This window comes from Strigops habroptila, chromosome 4, assembly GCF_004027225.2.
Source record: "Strigops habroptila isolate Jane chromosome 4, bStrHab1.2.pri, whole genome shotgun sequence".
Taxonomy (NCBI): domain Eukaryota; kingdom Metazoa; phylum Chordata; class Aves; order Psittaciformes; family Psittacidae; genus Strigops; species Strigops habroptila.
The window spans coordinates 50,349,002-50,367,634 of record NC_046358.1 but is presented as its reverse complement, the minus strand read 5'-3'; the positions used below and the strand labels follow the sequence as shown (position 1 = coordinate 50,367,634).

At 41.0% G+C, this 18,633-nt stretch overlaps 1 protein-coding gene across 17 annotated transcripts in view; it reads right to left on the bottom strand.

Annotated features, from left to right (window-relative positions):
* The window catches only part of BRSK2 (BR serine/threonine kinase 2), a 313,836-nt gene that overhangs the window by 159,724 nt on the left and 135,479 nt on the right, over positions 1-18,633 (bottom strand). For all 17 annotated transcript variants that reach the window (XM_030482891.1, XM_030482893.1, XM_030482898.1 and 14 more), the window contains exon 2: positions 2,349-2,443. In XM_030482891.1, the coding sequence (XP_030338751.1) occupies positions 2,349-2,443 (95 nt within the window). The remainder of the gene's footprint in view (positions 1-2,348; positions 2,444-18,633) is intronic.

Sequence of the window (18,633 nt, the reverse complement as noted above, 5' to 3'; positions counted from 1 at the left end):
CAAATGCCTCTCAATTCTGCACAGCTCAGATGAAGAGCAGCTGCAGAAAGAAGGGACAGTTCCCTGAACATACAGAAAAAAACACTGCAAAAACACTGGAGAAAGGCAGGCTGTAAGAAGCAAGTCAAAATGGAGTAATGATGGCAGAGAAAGCAGCCTACTGTATATGCTTGTGCCTGTCATTTTAGATGTTGAAAGGACCGTGAGCAGACTTCTTCCTTATGCTCTAGGATAAATGGCCACAGCACTGCAGTGCTACAGCTTCATGCAGCAGGTGTGCATATTTGTCAGATCCAGTTTTCTGTCCAAGGATGGATTAGAGCAAAATCCATCAATCTGGGCCTGGCTTAGGAGAGTAGCTGTGGTCTTGAATCACTTGGCTCCAGGGACTGTTCTGCACAGCCCACCGGCAAAGAGAGCCACTGGAACTGATAAGCTAGTGGGAAGATTTACAAAGCAGGAATGCCACCACACCACCAGGACTTGGCTTCACTGTTTGCTATCTCCCCGTGGCTGCTGACTTCACGCAGCAAGCTGTCAGCTGGACGCTTTGCAATGATCACACTGGGATTGCCAAAAGCTGCAAGCATTTTTCCCCTTCAGACACGCTGGATTAAGCTGGCTAACAGCATGGTCAATTCCAAATTCACTTGGAAGTCCCAGGCCCTATCTGTGACCACCAGACACAGGGCATTCCTGAAGACATCTGGTTACTGAGTTTATACAAGAACTGGGCAAACCAATTCCATCTGTTGTTCCAACCTCCTGAGTACAGAGAACAGAATCCTTGAAAGAGAAAAATCTGACCAAGAATGGCCTGAAAATGAAAATCACGATACAACATGTGATCCTACTGAGAAGGATGCTGTGGAACCTTACAGAAAACATGGCACGCTTCAGCACATGGCTGTGTAAACAAGGGCCTAACACACCATTTCACTACTCAAATTTCATACTACAACCGAGGTAATGCAACACAACCAAAGCAGAGAGATCACTTTGCTATGCTAAGTGATTTGCTTCCTACTCTGAAAATCAACGAGGTAAATAAAATGTTCTATACAGATATCAGACAGCATCTCTAAACAAACAAATACTCATGTTTTTGAAAGATATTCCTATGATGTTACTCTGGAAAATATTCAAAGTGTTTAGAGACTCATTCAGATTTTACCATTTATGCACTTTGCTTTCATTGTGTTCCATTCATCTGCTCAATCTCCCTTTAAAGTTGCAGTTTTCTTACCTGTTTCACTTTCTAACTTTTGGTCTGTATTAGAAGACTGTTTGAATCCACAGGAATGCATTGAATACTTCGGTGAAATTCCAGAAAGGTAGGTCTCACCACATTACAATCGAATATAAACTTAAAGAATCCTTCTCTGGAAAAAATGAACTTACATTGCATGTGTAACATTCACTGACTGCATATTCCTTTAACCTCAATTTTCTTTCTGCTCCTAGTAAGGTTGCTATACTTGTGCTGGAAAACAGCTGACACATAAGTACATATAAGAACCAACAGTGTAAAGATATATGCTCCATCTGCTTATAGGAAAGTTACATCAATAAAGTGCTCTACCCTGCATGCAGACCCGTTAGCGTCATTTGCAGGTGACGGCTTGATGGAATTCTGTTGATTGCAGTGCAGTTGTGTTCCCTCCCATCAAGCTGAATTTAGCCCTTCTAGTCACCAAATCACATGACTAAACTTTATGCATATGCTTATTTTATTTTTAGGTTTCCAAGATCAATCAATGACACTCGTCTAAGGAGACTGGTATCTCAAGACTAGGTAAAAAATGAATTAAGCTCTTCTGAACACTGCAGTCATTGGGACAGACTCTTTGATGGTTTCCAGTGGCACAGCTCTGTGGATCGTTAACAGAATTACAACAGCTTTAAACAGTCATGGACCTTGGTGCATCAGATCATAACGAACCCATGCAGCAGAGCAAGCAGCAGGAGTATTCAAACAATAGATTTCACCAGCCTCTTTTAAATCTCTTCCTACCGACATCTGTACACCTCAATCTGCAAGGTACCGTAACCATTATGCACTGCTGCAGTGGTGGACGTCAGATGCCCAACACGCATCTGCCCCAGCAGAGAAGCAACAACTCTGCAGCTGACCATTTATTTTGTTCACACAGCACAGGAATACTTCCATTTAATTTCAGCTGCCCTAGCCTCCCCCATAACTAGATTATTGTTATTATGCTCCACATAATCCTAGTACTGACAAGGATGTTTGTTATACATAATTAAAGATATTAATTTTGCATGGAACAGAAGACACAGAGCCAAGAACTTATTTTTTTTCTTTAAATCTCCCATTAGAAAATTACCTTCATTAGCACCGACTCGCTGAGCTTCTCTCTGTTGACAATTTTTATCGCGACCTTCTGACATGTGACACAGTGAACCCCCAACTTCACAAGCCCTGCAGGAGAAACAGAGCAAAATAGAAAGAAATAACTGGTTAGAGACAGCCGCTGTTGAGATTTTTGCTATTAGGATGCCACCCAGCATTTGGCAACTTTCACTAGTCCCTCCTCCAGCCGATAAGGTCTTGTGAGTAATGAAGACCCTGCAGCCCACATTGTGACCATTTGTCAGTGAAGCTGTGACCATCCTTAATGCTGCTGCAGCTTCTGCCACTAAAGCTGTGTTTTTGTTGAAGCACTGTTTTCCAGCTCTCCCCAGTCAATGGGAGTTCTACCAGTAAGGAGTAAACTTGTGCCAATTTAACTGCAGTAGATTGAGGGCTTTTGCTGACACTCGACATCAAAAAAAGCTCAGAAATCAACAAAAATAAATGGTCAAACGTCCACAGTGTAGACATGGCCTCTACATTTTTCTAGCTCCTTCCAAAGCTTTCAGGATCATAAAAAGGTACTTAATTATGCTTTCCCTTACTGTTTTAATTTACTCTGCTATATAAAGTTAATGCTGTGATGAATGCCATTGCGGCATGGAGGAACATCAACATATGCTGATACAATTTGAAGTTCTTCTCATTTGTTATTATTTACTTATCCTTGTCTTCAAATATCTTATGAGTGCTGCTACATGATTATACTGGCAAAAGGATATGGATATCCCTGACAGAATCGGGATGTCTGAGCTATCACCAAAATATGGAAAAAAATTCCAAGAATTAAGAGAGGTAACATACATGAAGCACTCTTTTCTGCAAAACTTTGATCTAAATCTGCTGAGTTTCATGAAAGTACATTGAGATATCTCCCACAAGTGAGTTTAAGATGGTCCTCTGAGCTCTTAACTCTATCGCCATTAAGAAACCTTGTACCTGGAAAAATGGTACTTTGTAGGTGTATTCCAGTGAGATCTTGTTTGGTTCAGCTTTTACTCTTGTCAAGCATGCACATGTAGCACAACACCTGACAGGCTGGATCCCACCCCACTCCACACACAGTACACCAAATTGCTATTTAATTTAATTTGGTCATAACTGAAGCAAGAAGAAATGGCACCTCCCTGGTGTCACCGAGACCTGCTGGGCTTTGCAGAGCACTTATGAGCAATGATAATGCACAGTAAGAAAAGGTCTAGCTCAGCTCACAGCTCCTAGGTTGGGTTGCAGTTAAGATCCTGATCCCATCCCCTGATGCAAACCCAAAGCCAACATGTTGCTTTATCTGCACATTGAACAAAACAGATCTGCAGTCCAGTGAAACAATGAGCACAGGACTTCACAATTCATATCAAGGGATGACTCTATAGACTACTGCCTTACTATGAACTGTCCTCAGTGAAATAACCTGGAGTTTCATCAGGGACTCCAGCAATCTCCTGCAGATAACTTGTCCATCTTTTTGCTACACAGTTAATCATAAATTTGGAACCATTAATCACTGGTTATTATGCAGAGAAATAAAATCCCGACTTGCTTCCAGTCACATCTCTTTTATGGTGTGCTCAGGTGTTCTGGATATTTCTAGTCACATAATTTCTAAGTCTCATCTGGTTAAATGCTGACATCCTTACTTTCAGCCATGACACAAACAAGTCACAAAAATTAAGAGTGCAGCACACTGACAAATCCATTTGAAACTCTATAGCTATAGCCTGTCTTCTGCCTGAAATGGCTAAGCACAGCTGGGAGAAGATGCTGCGATGTCCAGCCACACTCACTCTTATGTCTGAATTTTGTCTGTTCAATAAATTTATAATACACCAACAGCACTACTGGCTCAATTGTCACCATTCATAGCAGGTGCAGCCATATTTATGCTTCTTCTCTTTGGCTTTGTTCTGTGTTTGCATAGTGGCTACTTGGTACCACCTTGTCGAAAGCATGCACAGTTTCAATCTGTGGTGAGTGCTTCCTTCCTGATCCCAGCACAAATCACAGCTCTACATCACTCTTAGACCACAACCACATCACTCTGTACATTGCCTTTAGTTACACTTTGAAATCTCAGCACAACTTCTAGCTCAGTCCTTTATAGCTAGACTCTCAGGATCTGTGGCACTGTGCTGTAGTGTAATGTGCTGCAGACCAATTATTTTCAGAGGTCAATAAAGGTACACAAACAACTGCTCTCTGTAACTGGTCCTTCACCCTGAAGAAAATATAATGGCTTCTTTCTGGTATCTCACACTTCAGGGTTTGATTTCAAATGTTGCTCCCAAATCAAGACATCTGTCCCACTGAACCTGGGTGATCTGTAAACTATTATTCCCTTTGTCCTCCCTGAAGCACCTTGTCATTAAGTCACAGAAGGGTTGTAACCATGAACTTCTGGGACACCACCATGCTGTACAAGCAATCTTTACAGCATCTTCTGTCCTTCTGGCTACTAACCTACCACAGAAATTAAAAAATTAGAAGTAAATCATTCTGTTTACTCCAATAAAGTTAATCAACTGTTACAAGACATTGCTCACATTGCAAAAATCACGCTGATACTGAACCACACTGATTTTATACTGAATTAACTTCACTGACCTCAAGAAGTCGTTCTTAATTTACACCACGGTACCAGAGGACAGAATGAGAAAACAGATGTGACATTCAATGCATTTTTCTTTTCTCCTGATTTGCATTTTAAAAATAAAGAAAAAAAAAAAAGTGCGCTGTCACCACTGTCTGGTTTGTAGAGATAGAACTTCAAAACAACCTCTGAACAAGCCCAAGACAGCACTTTTCGCTGTACTAAATTCACTGAATGCAATTTTAGGATGAAAATAAAACATGTCGCTCTGCCTTGCCTCTTCCTCCCTCCCCACGCACTTCCTCTTGACATTTGCATGCCAGCCTAACAAAAAAAAAAATCCCTCTTGGTAAGTCTACCTATAGGATAAGGATCCTGCCACTATGAGGAAATCCTAACAAAGCTTGTGAAGGAAAGGCCTGTATTCAGAAACTCTGTTTCTCTCCTGTAATTCCAGTCTAGTGCATAACTACTCAAAGATGATACTTGGGGATTTGAACTCCTGTGGGCTGCTGATGCTTAGGAAGCCTTCTTACTGACACTGAGAACATTAACCATTCAAGATGTATTATTTATCTGTGTAATGACAGATCCTTAGAGAGAATAAGAAGCCACTAAGTAAACTGCTGTGCTATTATTGAAATGGAAGTGGCAGAAATGCCTGCTTAGGAACAAGTATCCAAGGTGTGTTTACAGAGTTGTGGAAAAGGCTGTGGATCTTCCAGTTCTTTCTCTCCTGTATATACAGGTGTTAATGAGCACCTCGAACCTATAGTAAACCTCCAATATAAATGTATCAATAAGTTAGGTACTTGCACAAATTGTCAATGCATTCAGGCCAGCACAGGCATCTGTGTGGTCCCCAAAGAAACAAGGGAATACTTTGCAGTGGCTTAGCTTAAAGCAAGTCTGCTAGGCAACAAATAGAGCTTGAACTTGTCAGCTTCATGAGTAATTAACCCCTTAAATGTAGATAAGCAACCTTCATGACTGTTAAAGTTAACTCTGGTCTGTCCTGGCAGAAAATCTAAGATGCTGTGGGAATCAAGCACTTGAAGTTTGCCCCAACCACCCACATAGCTGTCACACATACTCTTTCAGGCACACTTCAGATTTCCATCCACAGGTGGTTCTTGCAGGCTCATGGGCACTGACATGCTGTGGCTTTCAAACAGGCTGTTACATCTTATGAGCTGCAAACACTGGGCTGCTTTTGATCTTAGCCACTGAAGTGCATCAGAACCAGCTCCATAATTTCAGGTTGGGGAGTAAAGAAGGAAACATGACCATGCTGAAACGCAAGGGGATGTGTAAGCTAACATTGTCTTTTCATTTACAATTAAAAGCCACAATTTGAAAACCAATTTGAAAACCAATGAGCATGACCCCAGATGACAGAAGGGAAAGATGCCATTCAAGGAAGAAGAGCAAACGGAAGTATACAGGCCTGACACAGCCTAATGCTGCACCGACCTGCTAAAAACCATGCCTGCACAGTAAACTCCCTCGGTAAACTCAGTAAACTTGCTGCTGGTAAACTCGCACTCTGCAGACGCTCAAAGATATGTAGATCTTCCCTGAAAAGGACACAAGCTTATGTAATGAGCAAGAGACAGATTTAGACCAGCTGGACAGGTGGACAGCCCATCCTGAAGCAGTACAGACAGTAATCCCCCATTTAACCCAAGAAGAATGTACTGCGGGGATGGAGAAACAAAAGCTTCCCTCCAGCTGAGACAATATATTCACTGTGAATCCCCGATCGCAGCAAGTCATCTCTGTGGTCTGTATTGTAGCTGGCAATCTCTTCCATGACTTTTCAGCCAAGGACAGGATTTCAAAAAAGGCCTTGCAACTTGTGTAGCAATTTTCTCTTAACACAGACTGAATTAAATAGTAAAAGTTCTGCTATTTCCGCTTTACAGTTGTGTAAATACCAGCAAGAGGAAACACAACTGTGGATAGTAACACCTTACTAATGATCCTGTTATTAAAACTCTTCATCAGAGAAAGAAACATTCTGGAAAGAAGAGGGAATTGTTTTTCAATCCTGTCCAAACTTGGAGTCTGCCAAAGACACTGATCTGAAACAAATTATCATTGTGTGTGAGAGAGAGACTAATAAATAATGAAACAACATTGTTGTTTAAATACAGCACTTGCTGTATACTCATTTTTTATGAATAATGTTCACACAGTCTTTCAGAAATGTTAAACACAAGTAACTCATTATCCTGATTTTTAACCATAAGGCAATTAACTACTTCGGGAAGCAAAGAAAAGTTAGGTACATTCACTACTTCTAATACATACGATTTTTGCAAGGGTAAATGAAGGTCTTCCATTTTCTTTTAAAATAAAACCAACCCAATGCCCTATTTGTAAGTATTGACAAATTTGTGTAGTATGGAAAGCAGCCACTGAATTCAGAAGATCATCTGCATGCATGAAGAGCATGTTGCTTGCTCTTCATTTCACTTCAGAGCTCATTGTCAAAAAACTTCTTAAAAAATCTGAGTGGAAAGCTCTGGTCTGGCCAGCAATATCTGTTTTGGCTGGATAAGCAATTAAAGGAATGTCTAGAGAAAAATATCATTCCTCTTTTAACTTGAGTTAGCTAACTGCCAATTAATTCAAGTCAATGAATACTCTGCAAATGTTAATCTAGTCACTGCAGGACACAGACATTTGTGGTTTACTTCAGGGCTCAGACTAGTACTGGGAACAAACTATCTGGATTAAAGGAGGATCGCAGGCTGAACAAACTGTGTTTTAAAAAGCTTAGTGTGTGCACACCGTTGCTGCATGAACTTTGTCCATGCAATTTTTATATACAAGTAATGCAATTTATCCCCACAAGATGGAGGTTGCTGTTGTAAATATTAAAAGTATTTATGGATGCTCATTCCTGAAAACTACATGCACTGTAGTTTGCAAGATCTGCAAACCTTTAAGGATGCCAGTTCAGAAAAATCAACCCTTAAAGCAAACAAAAGCATTAATACAACTCCAGTGAAGCATATGACAATACTTAAAATGCAATATTCTCACTCTTTACTTTCAACAGTTCTCTGCACAAATGCTGTAGTTTCAATTAGGGTTAAATCAGTTCAGTTACAGTGCCTAACTGCTGACTGCAGTGGAGTTGCTTTAGATCTACAACAGTGGAAACAGTGGAAAATGGATTAAAATTTGGCCCACAGCAACACGATTTCCATAGCCAGAAAATAAGGATAATAAGTTACTTACCTTGCAAGGGCTGTAGGAGGATTAACTGATTAATCCTTACAAATAATGTTGGAAAGGGATCTAAACCTTATGCAAGTTTTACAAACTACAACTAGGAAAACTGCATCTTAAATACAATCTGGAAGGAAAGCTCTAGATAATTTCTTATTAATAGCTTCCATTTTATTTCCCAATTCTTCTAGTGCACAGGTTTCTGGTCTCCTACAATGCGCTTCTTACACTCTTCTTAGCTGCACTGGAAAAAACTTTGTTACTGAGCATCCTACTTGAGGAAACCAATAATTGCTCTTAATTACTCAGTCTTCTCATTGAACAGATGTTTATTTTTCTATAGCAATTGTTATCTCTAATTATTGCGTTTAAAATAAACAGAGCCTTATACCAAGTGACAGGCAAATTATATGGTATCAATTTATAATTGCATATTGGGAAAGGAGGTATAAGGTTGTCTAGAAACATAAAAGGATGAGGATGGAGCTACCACATTGGTAATGAAATAATTTGACCACGGGCTCTTCTACAGAGAGATTCTAGTGCTACAAGGCTGTTCTGAGGGCTCATGCAATAACTGTTTCTAAATTGAATAAACTGTAATTACAGTAGGACTAAAGCCAGAGTTCAAATACTCAGCAGGAGCATGGAAGATCTTCATCAGTGCTGGGATTCATGTGCCTCAGCTCAGAGCACAGGGAAGCTGCACACTAAATTGCTATAGCCTGGATTTATTGTCCTGAGCTACGAGCACTGTCAAACGTACGCTGGCTCGGCCAGCCAAAGGGACACAGTCCTAAACTCAGACATTGGTGAGAACAATTCATCAGCTCAGATGTGACTGGATCCACACGCCTGATATTAGAGAGCAAGAGACACAGACACGTATATATATATACACAGCAGCTCACCAGGAGCAGGTTTTACACTCTTATGCCTCAGAGATTATGGTAGGATCATCCTTCAAGCTCAGCAGGATCAAAACACACAGAACCAACATCACCTCTATTGATTTTTATCTTGGTCTCTTTCTTACAATATTTCATAAATCAATACTTTTCAGAAACCCTTTGTGCCCCCTGAATATAGCAAAGAACGTGGCTGTTGAGTCCTGTTGACATGCTCTCTTTCCCATCTTACCATACACACTCACGTGTCTAAAGAGGCCCCCTTGGGGAACCAGGACACAAACCCTGACAGGCACACTGGATGCTGCTTTTGTAAAATGCCATTATTTCATGAGCCAAACTCTAAAAAACTCTTGAAGTCCTCTGGGATCTATCAGCAGCTTGTGATGTCTAGTGGGCTGAACTCCTATTTCAGATCAAGTCTTTGTTCCCATATAAGAAAAACACTTGAGAGACTAAGCTTCGCTGCCATGGGAGAAGTGCAGACTTCAGCTTCCAAAGCATGTGTCTGAAAGCATTTGGGCAGCAAACAGGGAAAAAGCACCCCCTGCAAACAAGGAAAGAGAAAAGTGGTTTCACTGTTTTCAAATGAAAAAGGTAAATTAAAATATAACAGATCTTTCCACTGATGAGCCAGAAAAAAATTCTCTTTCTTACATCTCTGGATGGGTATTGGAAAAACTCTGCTTTTGCCCACAATTCTCCTAGTCCAAAGCTTTTCTTTCCACTTTCTTTCCACATCTCCTTTAAAAACTCTTGTTGAGGAATGACAAGATCCATGTCCCCCTTCAGACTTCATTAATCCTCTGTCAGGAGATGACCAAAGATGGCCATTTTCAGATACAGCAGGCGCCAGCAGAGCTCTGTCTATCCCTTAAGATATCTTTTAGAATACATGTCGCTATAATTAGGTAACATCTGGGTAATGAGCCACAACATCTCCACTTCGTCCAGTGATCTGCTGAGAAGGGCGGATGCACTAACAAAGAGGGAACACTGTGCAGAGAGAAGGAGGAGGTGAGGAAGTAGGAGGGGAAATAGCAGAGAAACTGCTCCTCACATGCGCTATTAGCTGATGTTAATCCCATTTTGTACACTCATTCCTTACATTTCCCCTTCTTCAGCATACCTTTCCACCCACCTTCCATCAGGAAGTCTTCTCACCTTTTTGACCCTCCCATCAGCCAAGATTATTTCAGCTATGTTATATGTATATTAAGAACTTAATTAAAAGCGGGGGTTACCATGGAAAATCTTTATACAGAAGACAGAGGTCATGCTCTTCACAAGATTAGGCTCACCACAGAACACTTCATCTACCCAGCTCAGTGCTGATACAGCTTACTCTGCCCTCTGACATCCCTTAATCACCCGCCAACAGACTCCTAACAGGATTTTCACTGACTGCCGATATGCTGCACTTCAGGAAGGCTCAAGAAGTGATTGGATTAACAATACTTGCATCCACGCTATGAACAAGGCACCATGCACCAAGGAACAAGCACACACAGCTCATCCCAATTCCTATGAATTCCAGAAGGGCTTGCTGATGGCAGTGGGGCACAGTCAATACACAGCCAGAGGAGAAATGCATTGGATAGTCACTGCATGAGTTGTTCTACAGCTTTTTTTCCCCCCAAGGACATATAGTTCTGTACCTGGTAAACTAATAGGGGCTGATCTCTTGCAGATGCACAGCCCAAATTTCATTTCATTGTCCACTACAAAATCCTGAATCCTCCTCATGTTTCCTAATTAGATCGCCAGTCCCATCCCAACAGGTCCTCACCACATCTACGGACATCCTGCTTCTCCCCCACGTTATAACATCTACGATTTCCTCCCATATCTCTATCCCCTGTCTCTAGCCTCTTCAGCCTCCTGCAGTTTCCGGCAGTGACACTTTCCACGATTTATTTATCCTGCAGTTCACCTATTGCTTGCATAGTTTTCATCCATATAGCCTATACTCTCTTCTTTCTCCTGCGTAGAAGACAACAGATGCTGAGGCTAGTCCAGTCCTGTGGGCACACTGTCTTGTCAAACAGCATCTAACAAACACGATATTTAACACCTGAGTTGTGCTTGTATTTCCCTTGGATTTGGTTCTTTCACCAGTACTCAGTCAACAGCATCCAACAAAGCCTGGAAAGACCTTGTTATCTTTGAAAAATTTTTGAGATTGAGACACCTTTATGATAATGTCATTCCACTTATTTACGTAAGTGGAATGTAGAATACTTATTTACATAAGATGCTCCCACCATACACTATCGTGTTACCACATACAAGAGGAGAATCAGGCTGGGGTTCCAGTAAGAGCACAGTAGGGACACCTCATCTTCCCCGTTCTGAATTTGGCTCCCATGGTATGGCTCTAGCCCTTTTCAGAATGATACTGAGACGTCCCAAGAGGGCAGTGGGCTTGGCATAATCCTGTTGAGTTAATGCCTAAATTCAAGCCTTTCCGAATTGCTAATACAATTACTGCAGTTATATTATAATTACCATACTTACAGATAATGCTCTTACTATAGTTTCAGACTTCTTGAGTTCCTGTTTGGAAACATGATATCTGGATTATTTATTTTTTAAAATAAATAATTCCTGTGGCTTCTTCATGAAACAAGTTAATACAGACACCTTGCACATCCAGCCATCCACACACACCCTCCATTTCCAACAACTTTGGATCCCACTGGCCAATACCAAGTGAGCCCTTAGTAAAAGGTTCAATAAAATTCAGCAGCTGCCTAGAGAGAGACCTTGTAAGTCACCCCAGTACAGGAAAGGTAACGATACAGATTAGTCTACAGTCATTCAGCTGATCAGTCAGCCTGAGAATGAACTCCTGAGCAGAGCCCAATTGTACTGCCCTGGCTGCAGGCTAGACAAGGGAACAGGGAGAGGGAGGTAGATGGGGTAGCCCTGAAGCTGCTGGAGGGGCAAGAGGTCAGGGGGAAGACCCGGGGACCCGAAACAGCAGGGCCTACAGAACACAGCTCCATAGGATGAAATGGAAAGAAATTATTTTAGTAAGATTCTGGCATTTTCATGACTCCTACATGTGGGCCTATGCAGTCTCGATTTAAGCAAATGTTTTAAGTGCTTCCTGTCCTCCATAGTGTATTATAAAACTATGAGGGCAGAGATCTCATGACACAATTATAACAGACTGCTTTTCCCATTTTGCAATATGTTCCTCTGTAAACAGTATAGGAAATATCACGTTTTCTTAATTATATTGAATATGAGAAACCCCAAGCCTCTGGCTTAGGACAAAGGGAAGAAAGCCCATTTGAAAACTCATTTCTGGCTTAAAAAAAAAAATGAAGTCACAGCAAAAGAATTAAAGGTCAGGAAAATTAGACTATTATCACTTTAATGAACAGAAACTAGCATATTAAAAAAAAATATTTCAAAAGTAACTCCTTTAATGTGAGAATAATGGCTCAGGTCATAGCATGGAGCTGAAAGCATTTATCGACTTCCACACCAAGAACAGGAACTGCCTGCTCACATAGCAAAAACTTCACTACAGCTGGTTCACTGTGTTCCTTACAGAGATGGAGAAAGAGGGCATCATATTCAATACATGGTTATAAAAAAGGCCCAGGCATCTCATTAACTTAAGGTAAGGTTTATGTGAAACAATGTAATACCTAGAGAGCACAGTTAGCTGTGCCTCTGCAAAAAGTGAAGAAAATAAAATTAATTTAATTTCCTTTCAAAAGAAAGGAGGTTGGATAAACACACACACACCACAAACCCACCTTCTGATACCCAGCTTCTTCATATCACAGTGGCAGAAGTTAAGTATGTCCTGAAACAGTTGAATTGCAAACTCAGGCAGGAACCAGTGATTATAAAAGGACAGTGGCATGAGATCTGTGCTGTCAAAACACATCTTTGTGTCACGCTTCTGCTCCAAGACTTCTGTGCAACAACCCCTCCTGGATTGCTGGCACAGGATGACGAAAACCCATGCGTCTGATCTAAAGCCCATTGAAGTCAACGCAAAGGCTCATCTGGTTCAAGAATTTGTAGACCAGTTTCTTCATAATCAGCTTACGGCTATTCAGACCTTGCTTCCTCTAATGGATGTTGCTGTAGAGAATGAGATGGAAGTGCTGGAAGATATGGCTGTAGAAGACCTTTTAGCTATGCCAGAACCAGTTGTTCCCTACAGTTATCAAAGTATATAACTCCCTGTATGTGTTAAGTATCACTAAGGCAAAACAAATCTGCAGGTGTTGTCATTCTTGAATCTACAGCACCTTTTACTGCACCACTCGCCCACACAGGAAAGGGTTCTGCCTTTACTCAGACTGGTAATTTCTTAGCATCAGGATAAAATCCTTAAATTAGGCTGTCTGCAAACACTAGTTCAAGGCCAGAGCCAATAAGGAAGGGTAAGGAGCAGATGAGTTTTCTACATGTCAACAGAGAATCTCATCCCCAGGGTTTTTCCTCTGATTACTTGCTATTCTATTAATAATTTCATTGCTTGGCCCCATACAGTTAGTATGAGGTTTCAAAAGACTCAGGAAGGTTCAGTCAAAAAAATCACCTTAAGAGGAAGGTTTTAAGCCTGGACAAGTACATAGGGAAAGGCAAAAGACCAATACGCATCTTCTCCCTCCCTAGAAGTGACAAAGTCTGGGCGTAAGTTAAAAATACCATCCCTCAAGAACAACACTCCCACACGAGGACCCAGTTTTCTCCACATGTACACTACTGTGCTCCCATTGGCTTTCTTGGAATTATTCCCAATTCCCACTGACCGAAAAGATGCTCAGCCCTCCCAGCCTCTCCAAGGAGGTGACACAACACAGCACAGACTACAAACCATTGCCACAGAGGAGCTCAGTGTTGACTCAAGAGTTGCTCATGCTCAGAAGAGGAGGCAGCTCAGAAATAATCGAGATTGGTGTGCCCATTCAGTGTCCCAACATACACAGGGGATCAACGTGCTAAGATAATACAGCACTACCCAGCAATAATGGCATTAGACAAATCATGTATCACTTTCTGCAAAGCCACTGGCCTTAAGGGATACTGCTTGTAAAGAGCACAGAAAATACTGTCTTGTCCTTATGAACATTGCACACACTTCAGTTCTTTGGCTTTGTATTATGAGCTCCTAAGCGACTAGAAACTGCTATGACATTCTTTACTTGTACTGTGGGGTCAGGTCACTTGCACATTAAGGTTACAGCCAAATTGCCTAGGGTGGGATATTTAAGAGTCTCTCCCTGAACACAACAATCAGCAGCAGCCAAATAGCATTTATCTGGCAGGACAGGTATCCCCTGCAAACATTATTTGCCTGTGACCCTCTATGCTTAAGACACTGAAGGTTAGAGGCTGCAGTCTAAATCTTATTAGGGGAATAATTTAAAAAAACTCTCAGCAAGTATGGAAAAAGACTTTTAGAAGAGAATCAGGAACTCTAGAAAAGACCAAATAGAGAAAAGCCTTAGTCTTCAGAGAGGGAAAGTCCAATTCCGGTAACTCAATCCGTAAACCAAGGCTACATGCATTAGAAACAGGAGTGCCTTAAAGCATATGTGTCCTGTGAGCCTTACCAACAGCAGAGTGTGTAGCAGATTCAGCCCCACAGATTTCAGCTGCAGAAGGACCTGCCCCAAGTCTCCTGAGAGATCATTTTCACTTTCAGATACAAGACCTTCAAAGTCCCTGCCACTAGATCTCTTCCCTTCCCTTTCATGGGGATAAAAGCCCCAGCAAGCTCCAGGAGGTAGACAGAGAAACAGAGAAGCTTACTTCTCAGATAAGGTTTGTCTAAACAGAAGCTTATATTCTAGTTGCAGTTGAGAAAACGAGAACTGAGAAAGAGCAAAGGTGTTCCCCTCTGGTCAGATTAAAGGGAATTAAGGCAAACCTGTGGCCTTGTGTGATTACAAGTTGTCAAATATGATGGAGAATCCCTCTGCCCACAGCATCAACTGTAAATCCCACTAATAACTACATGAAGAAGCCTAAAATAAAGGTTCTTTTGAAAGCCTTTTTCTCTCTGCAGTGTATTCTATTAAAAATCTAACTCTTCAGCTGTATGGAATGCTGCTGTGTACTGTACCTAATGCTGTACTGAGAAGAGAAGGTGCCTTCTGAAAGCACAGGGGCAACCAGGTGAGTGAATGCCAGAGCAGGAACATCCAGACTGCACATGATGTCAATGCACTGAAAACAGCATAAAGAAAATCAGGGCAGCAGATGGCCAGTTATTTAGCAACAGGGTTAAAGAAAGAAATTGAGTCTTCTCTAAACATACTGCCTGATTTGTGCTAGTGGCCCAGAATCCACTGCTGAGGAGGGGAAAAAAACCCCACAAAAAACCCCACAAATTAAAAAATCTAGACTCTGCTGTTAGTTTCAGAGTCCCAGAAAAATACAATACATGTAACTAAAGCTGAGACTTTCTGCTACAGAGGCTTGACTTTAAGGTCTCATTGGTCTCATTCTAACTCCAAGTGGGGATCCCAGAGCAACAGTCTGTTTTCCAGGGCCCAGAAACATCAGGTGAGCAGTGAGGTTCACTGGGAAGGAAGCAGAGAGCTCTGTATAGCGTCTGCCCAAAGGTATCTCACATGCTGTCGTAGTTGTCCAAAACAAACTGGTTTAAAATCTTTTTTACTTTACGTTTATTTTTAAATGGAACCAGCATACCTGGATAATAGATGATTTTTTTTTTCATTTCACTTTAAGTTTCCAAACCAAACAGAAGCAAATTACCTATTAAGAATATATATCCATCTACAATGGGTAGAAAATGCTGGTTGTCAATCTATAACAGAAAAAAGTTTTAAAGAAAGGATGCAAGTAACTGCACATTAACTACATTATACTTCAATGAATGGGCAGTGGTAAGGAATGTCTTCCTAAGCACACAAAAGAAATACTAAATTTATGTAGAGATTTTTTTTTTTTTTTTGCAAATCAACATACTTGGATGACCACCAGCTTGAAAAATCAACCTTTATTTAGGAAAACAGCTAAAATGTATAACTAGCAAATAAGCATGGAATCAATAAATGAAATCAAAGTTTTGCCCTTGCTGATTTAAACCGTAATAAAAAGCCACCATTTAAATTGCCTCAATTTAAACATAAGTTATATAAATTCATCAACCTTGCTTTTCAGATAAAACTTTTCTTCACAACTAGGAGATCAGCCCCACGTCAGAACCTAAAAAAAGTGCAAATGAGAGCGTGCTGCTGCACCCAAACCTCACCTCATCAGCAGCATCCTCACCACTTCTGCACTTAACTTACTGCACTTACTGGCATCTAGAGCCTTGCTCCATGGTTTGAGTTTCACATTTCCTCATCTGCTGTTGAATGTGGGAATTCAGCTGTTCAAGATGGGGAAAGAGGGGTGCTATGGGAAGTATGTCAGTATTTTAGATGGGTTCCAGCTTTAAGCAGAGTTTAATCTTTAAGGGAAAGTCAGAGAACTGCCTACAAAGCGATGGAGCTACTGAGGTGAACCAGGCAGAATCAACGCTAACCAAGAAGCAAAGAGATATTTACAAATATATAGGAATTTGCACTCTCTCTCCTGCCCACAAATGAGCAGACAAAGCATGAGGTAATATGAGGCTGCTATTGGGAAAGCCCAACTTTATGATACATTTAACACAACAAGAATAGGACACTGCAGAAAATAACTGCTTTCTCCAGTCATTTTCAAGCATCATGAACATATTTCAGGACAATGGAGAAAATTATTTTAAAAGAGAAAGTACATCACACAACACAATTAATTATGTGAATGAGAGCCCTATGGAATTCTTATTGCTGGTTATACTGTAAGACTCAACCCAAGACTAGGACTCTTCTATGATAAACATCATATATAGACATAATAGGTGCTAGGCACTGCCTTGGGATAGATGGTTATGATCCAAACAGATCAAACAGTCAAAGAGTACACCTAATTATACACTGTTTCTCTGTTTGAAGATAAAGACTTCAGGCATGAAGAAACTGGGCAACTTGCTGAAGGTCACACGGAAACCCTGTGGCAGAGCTGGAAGCCAAGCACATGCCACAATCACATTTTAAATTGGTGGGAGTAGGTAAAAGCTAGAAAAACGTTATTAATCCATTTTCAACTACAAACTATATGCTAGAGCAGAAATAATTGGCCAGTAGAGCATCATTTTTATTAGATTCCAGACAAACTTCATACCTACCCCACACTACAGTAATGTAAAAGGAGAATAATTCCATTTGTGCCACTAGATCTGCCCCTGACTTCCTTCCAGCAGAAAATCTGAGAGAAAAAGTGGGGTGCTTCCTATGTTATTCATGAATGTATAAATTTGGTGAGAGAGCTTTCAAATTTATTACCCCTTTAATGAAAACAACTATAATGAAAATGCAACCCTGTATTTTAGATAGCAGAAAGGAAGCCAATTTCTGGACGCATGACAGAACAACAGAAAAAAAAAAAAAAAAAACCATGAAGGAAAATCTCTCTTCTTTCACCTATCATTTTACTCATTCTGCTCTAGGAAAAGGCCAGGTCTGTAACAAAATGATACGCAGCATTGAGAGACCAAGCTGTTCAAATGGAAAGGGTTAAGCTGGTTGAAAGCCTGTGTTGGGGAGGGATGTTACAATCACCCTGTGCCCATATTCCAGTCTTCCCAGCAGCAGCAGAATGGCTGCCACAGCTCGGTTTCCTGCTCGTTTAGATTGGGTATCGGCTCGAGTCGGTGGCAGGGTGAGGCAGGTTCATTGTGCTGTGCATGCTCTGGGACAAGGAGGGCTGACAGAGATGATAAGTGCTGCTCTGCAGAGCAGCAGGAGTACCGACTGGCACATGTGGGGAGGTACAGTACAATAATCTCCCATCTGCACAATACAGCTTTGAATCCCCTCCTTTACAGCTCAATAGGTGCATCTGCTGCCCCTCTGCTAATCCTCAACATTGTTTAAAATGCAGATCAGTGGAGATCATGCTTCTTCTTTCCCATTACAGACCATAACCTAATAAAAGAGCTTTAATCACACAGACAGTATTCTATCTCTTGCAAGGTCTGCTGCTTCATTCGTTCCTCTTTGCCTTTGTTTGGAAGCCAGATCTTTGTCAAGCACAAGCAGCAGCAGAATCTAATTTTGCAACGCAAGGTTTGAAGCCAGTCAAAGCGACCATAACCTTTCCCAAAACTGTGGAATCGTAATTAGAAGACTGTGACTGCAAAAGGTAAACAGCAGGGAACTCGGGTCGTAAGAACCCCCTGAGAAAATGCATCCTAAACCCCTGGATATGTTGCATGATTTTAAATGTAAAAAGCAGCATCAGCAGACTTCCTTACATGTCTTTGTCTCCCTAGCACTAATACACTATGACATGTTTTTAGATGTCAGAAAGTAGAAGAGCTACAGAAGAAAGCGATGACTGGTTATGTGACTGTAGGCTGAGAAAAATGACTTAATTTATTTCATATAAAGAACATACACATGAACATACGCATGCATAAATGCTAACCTGAA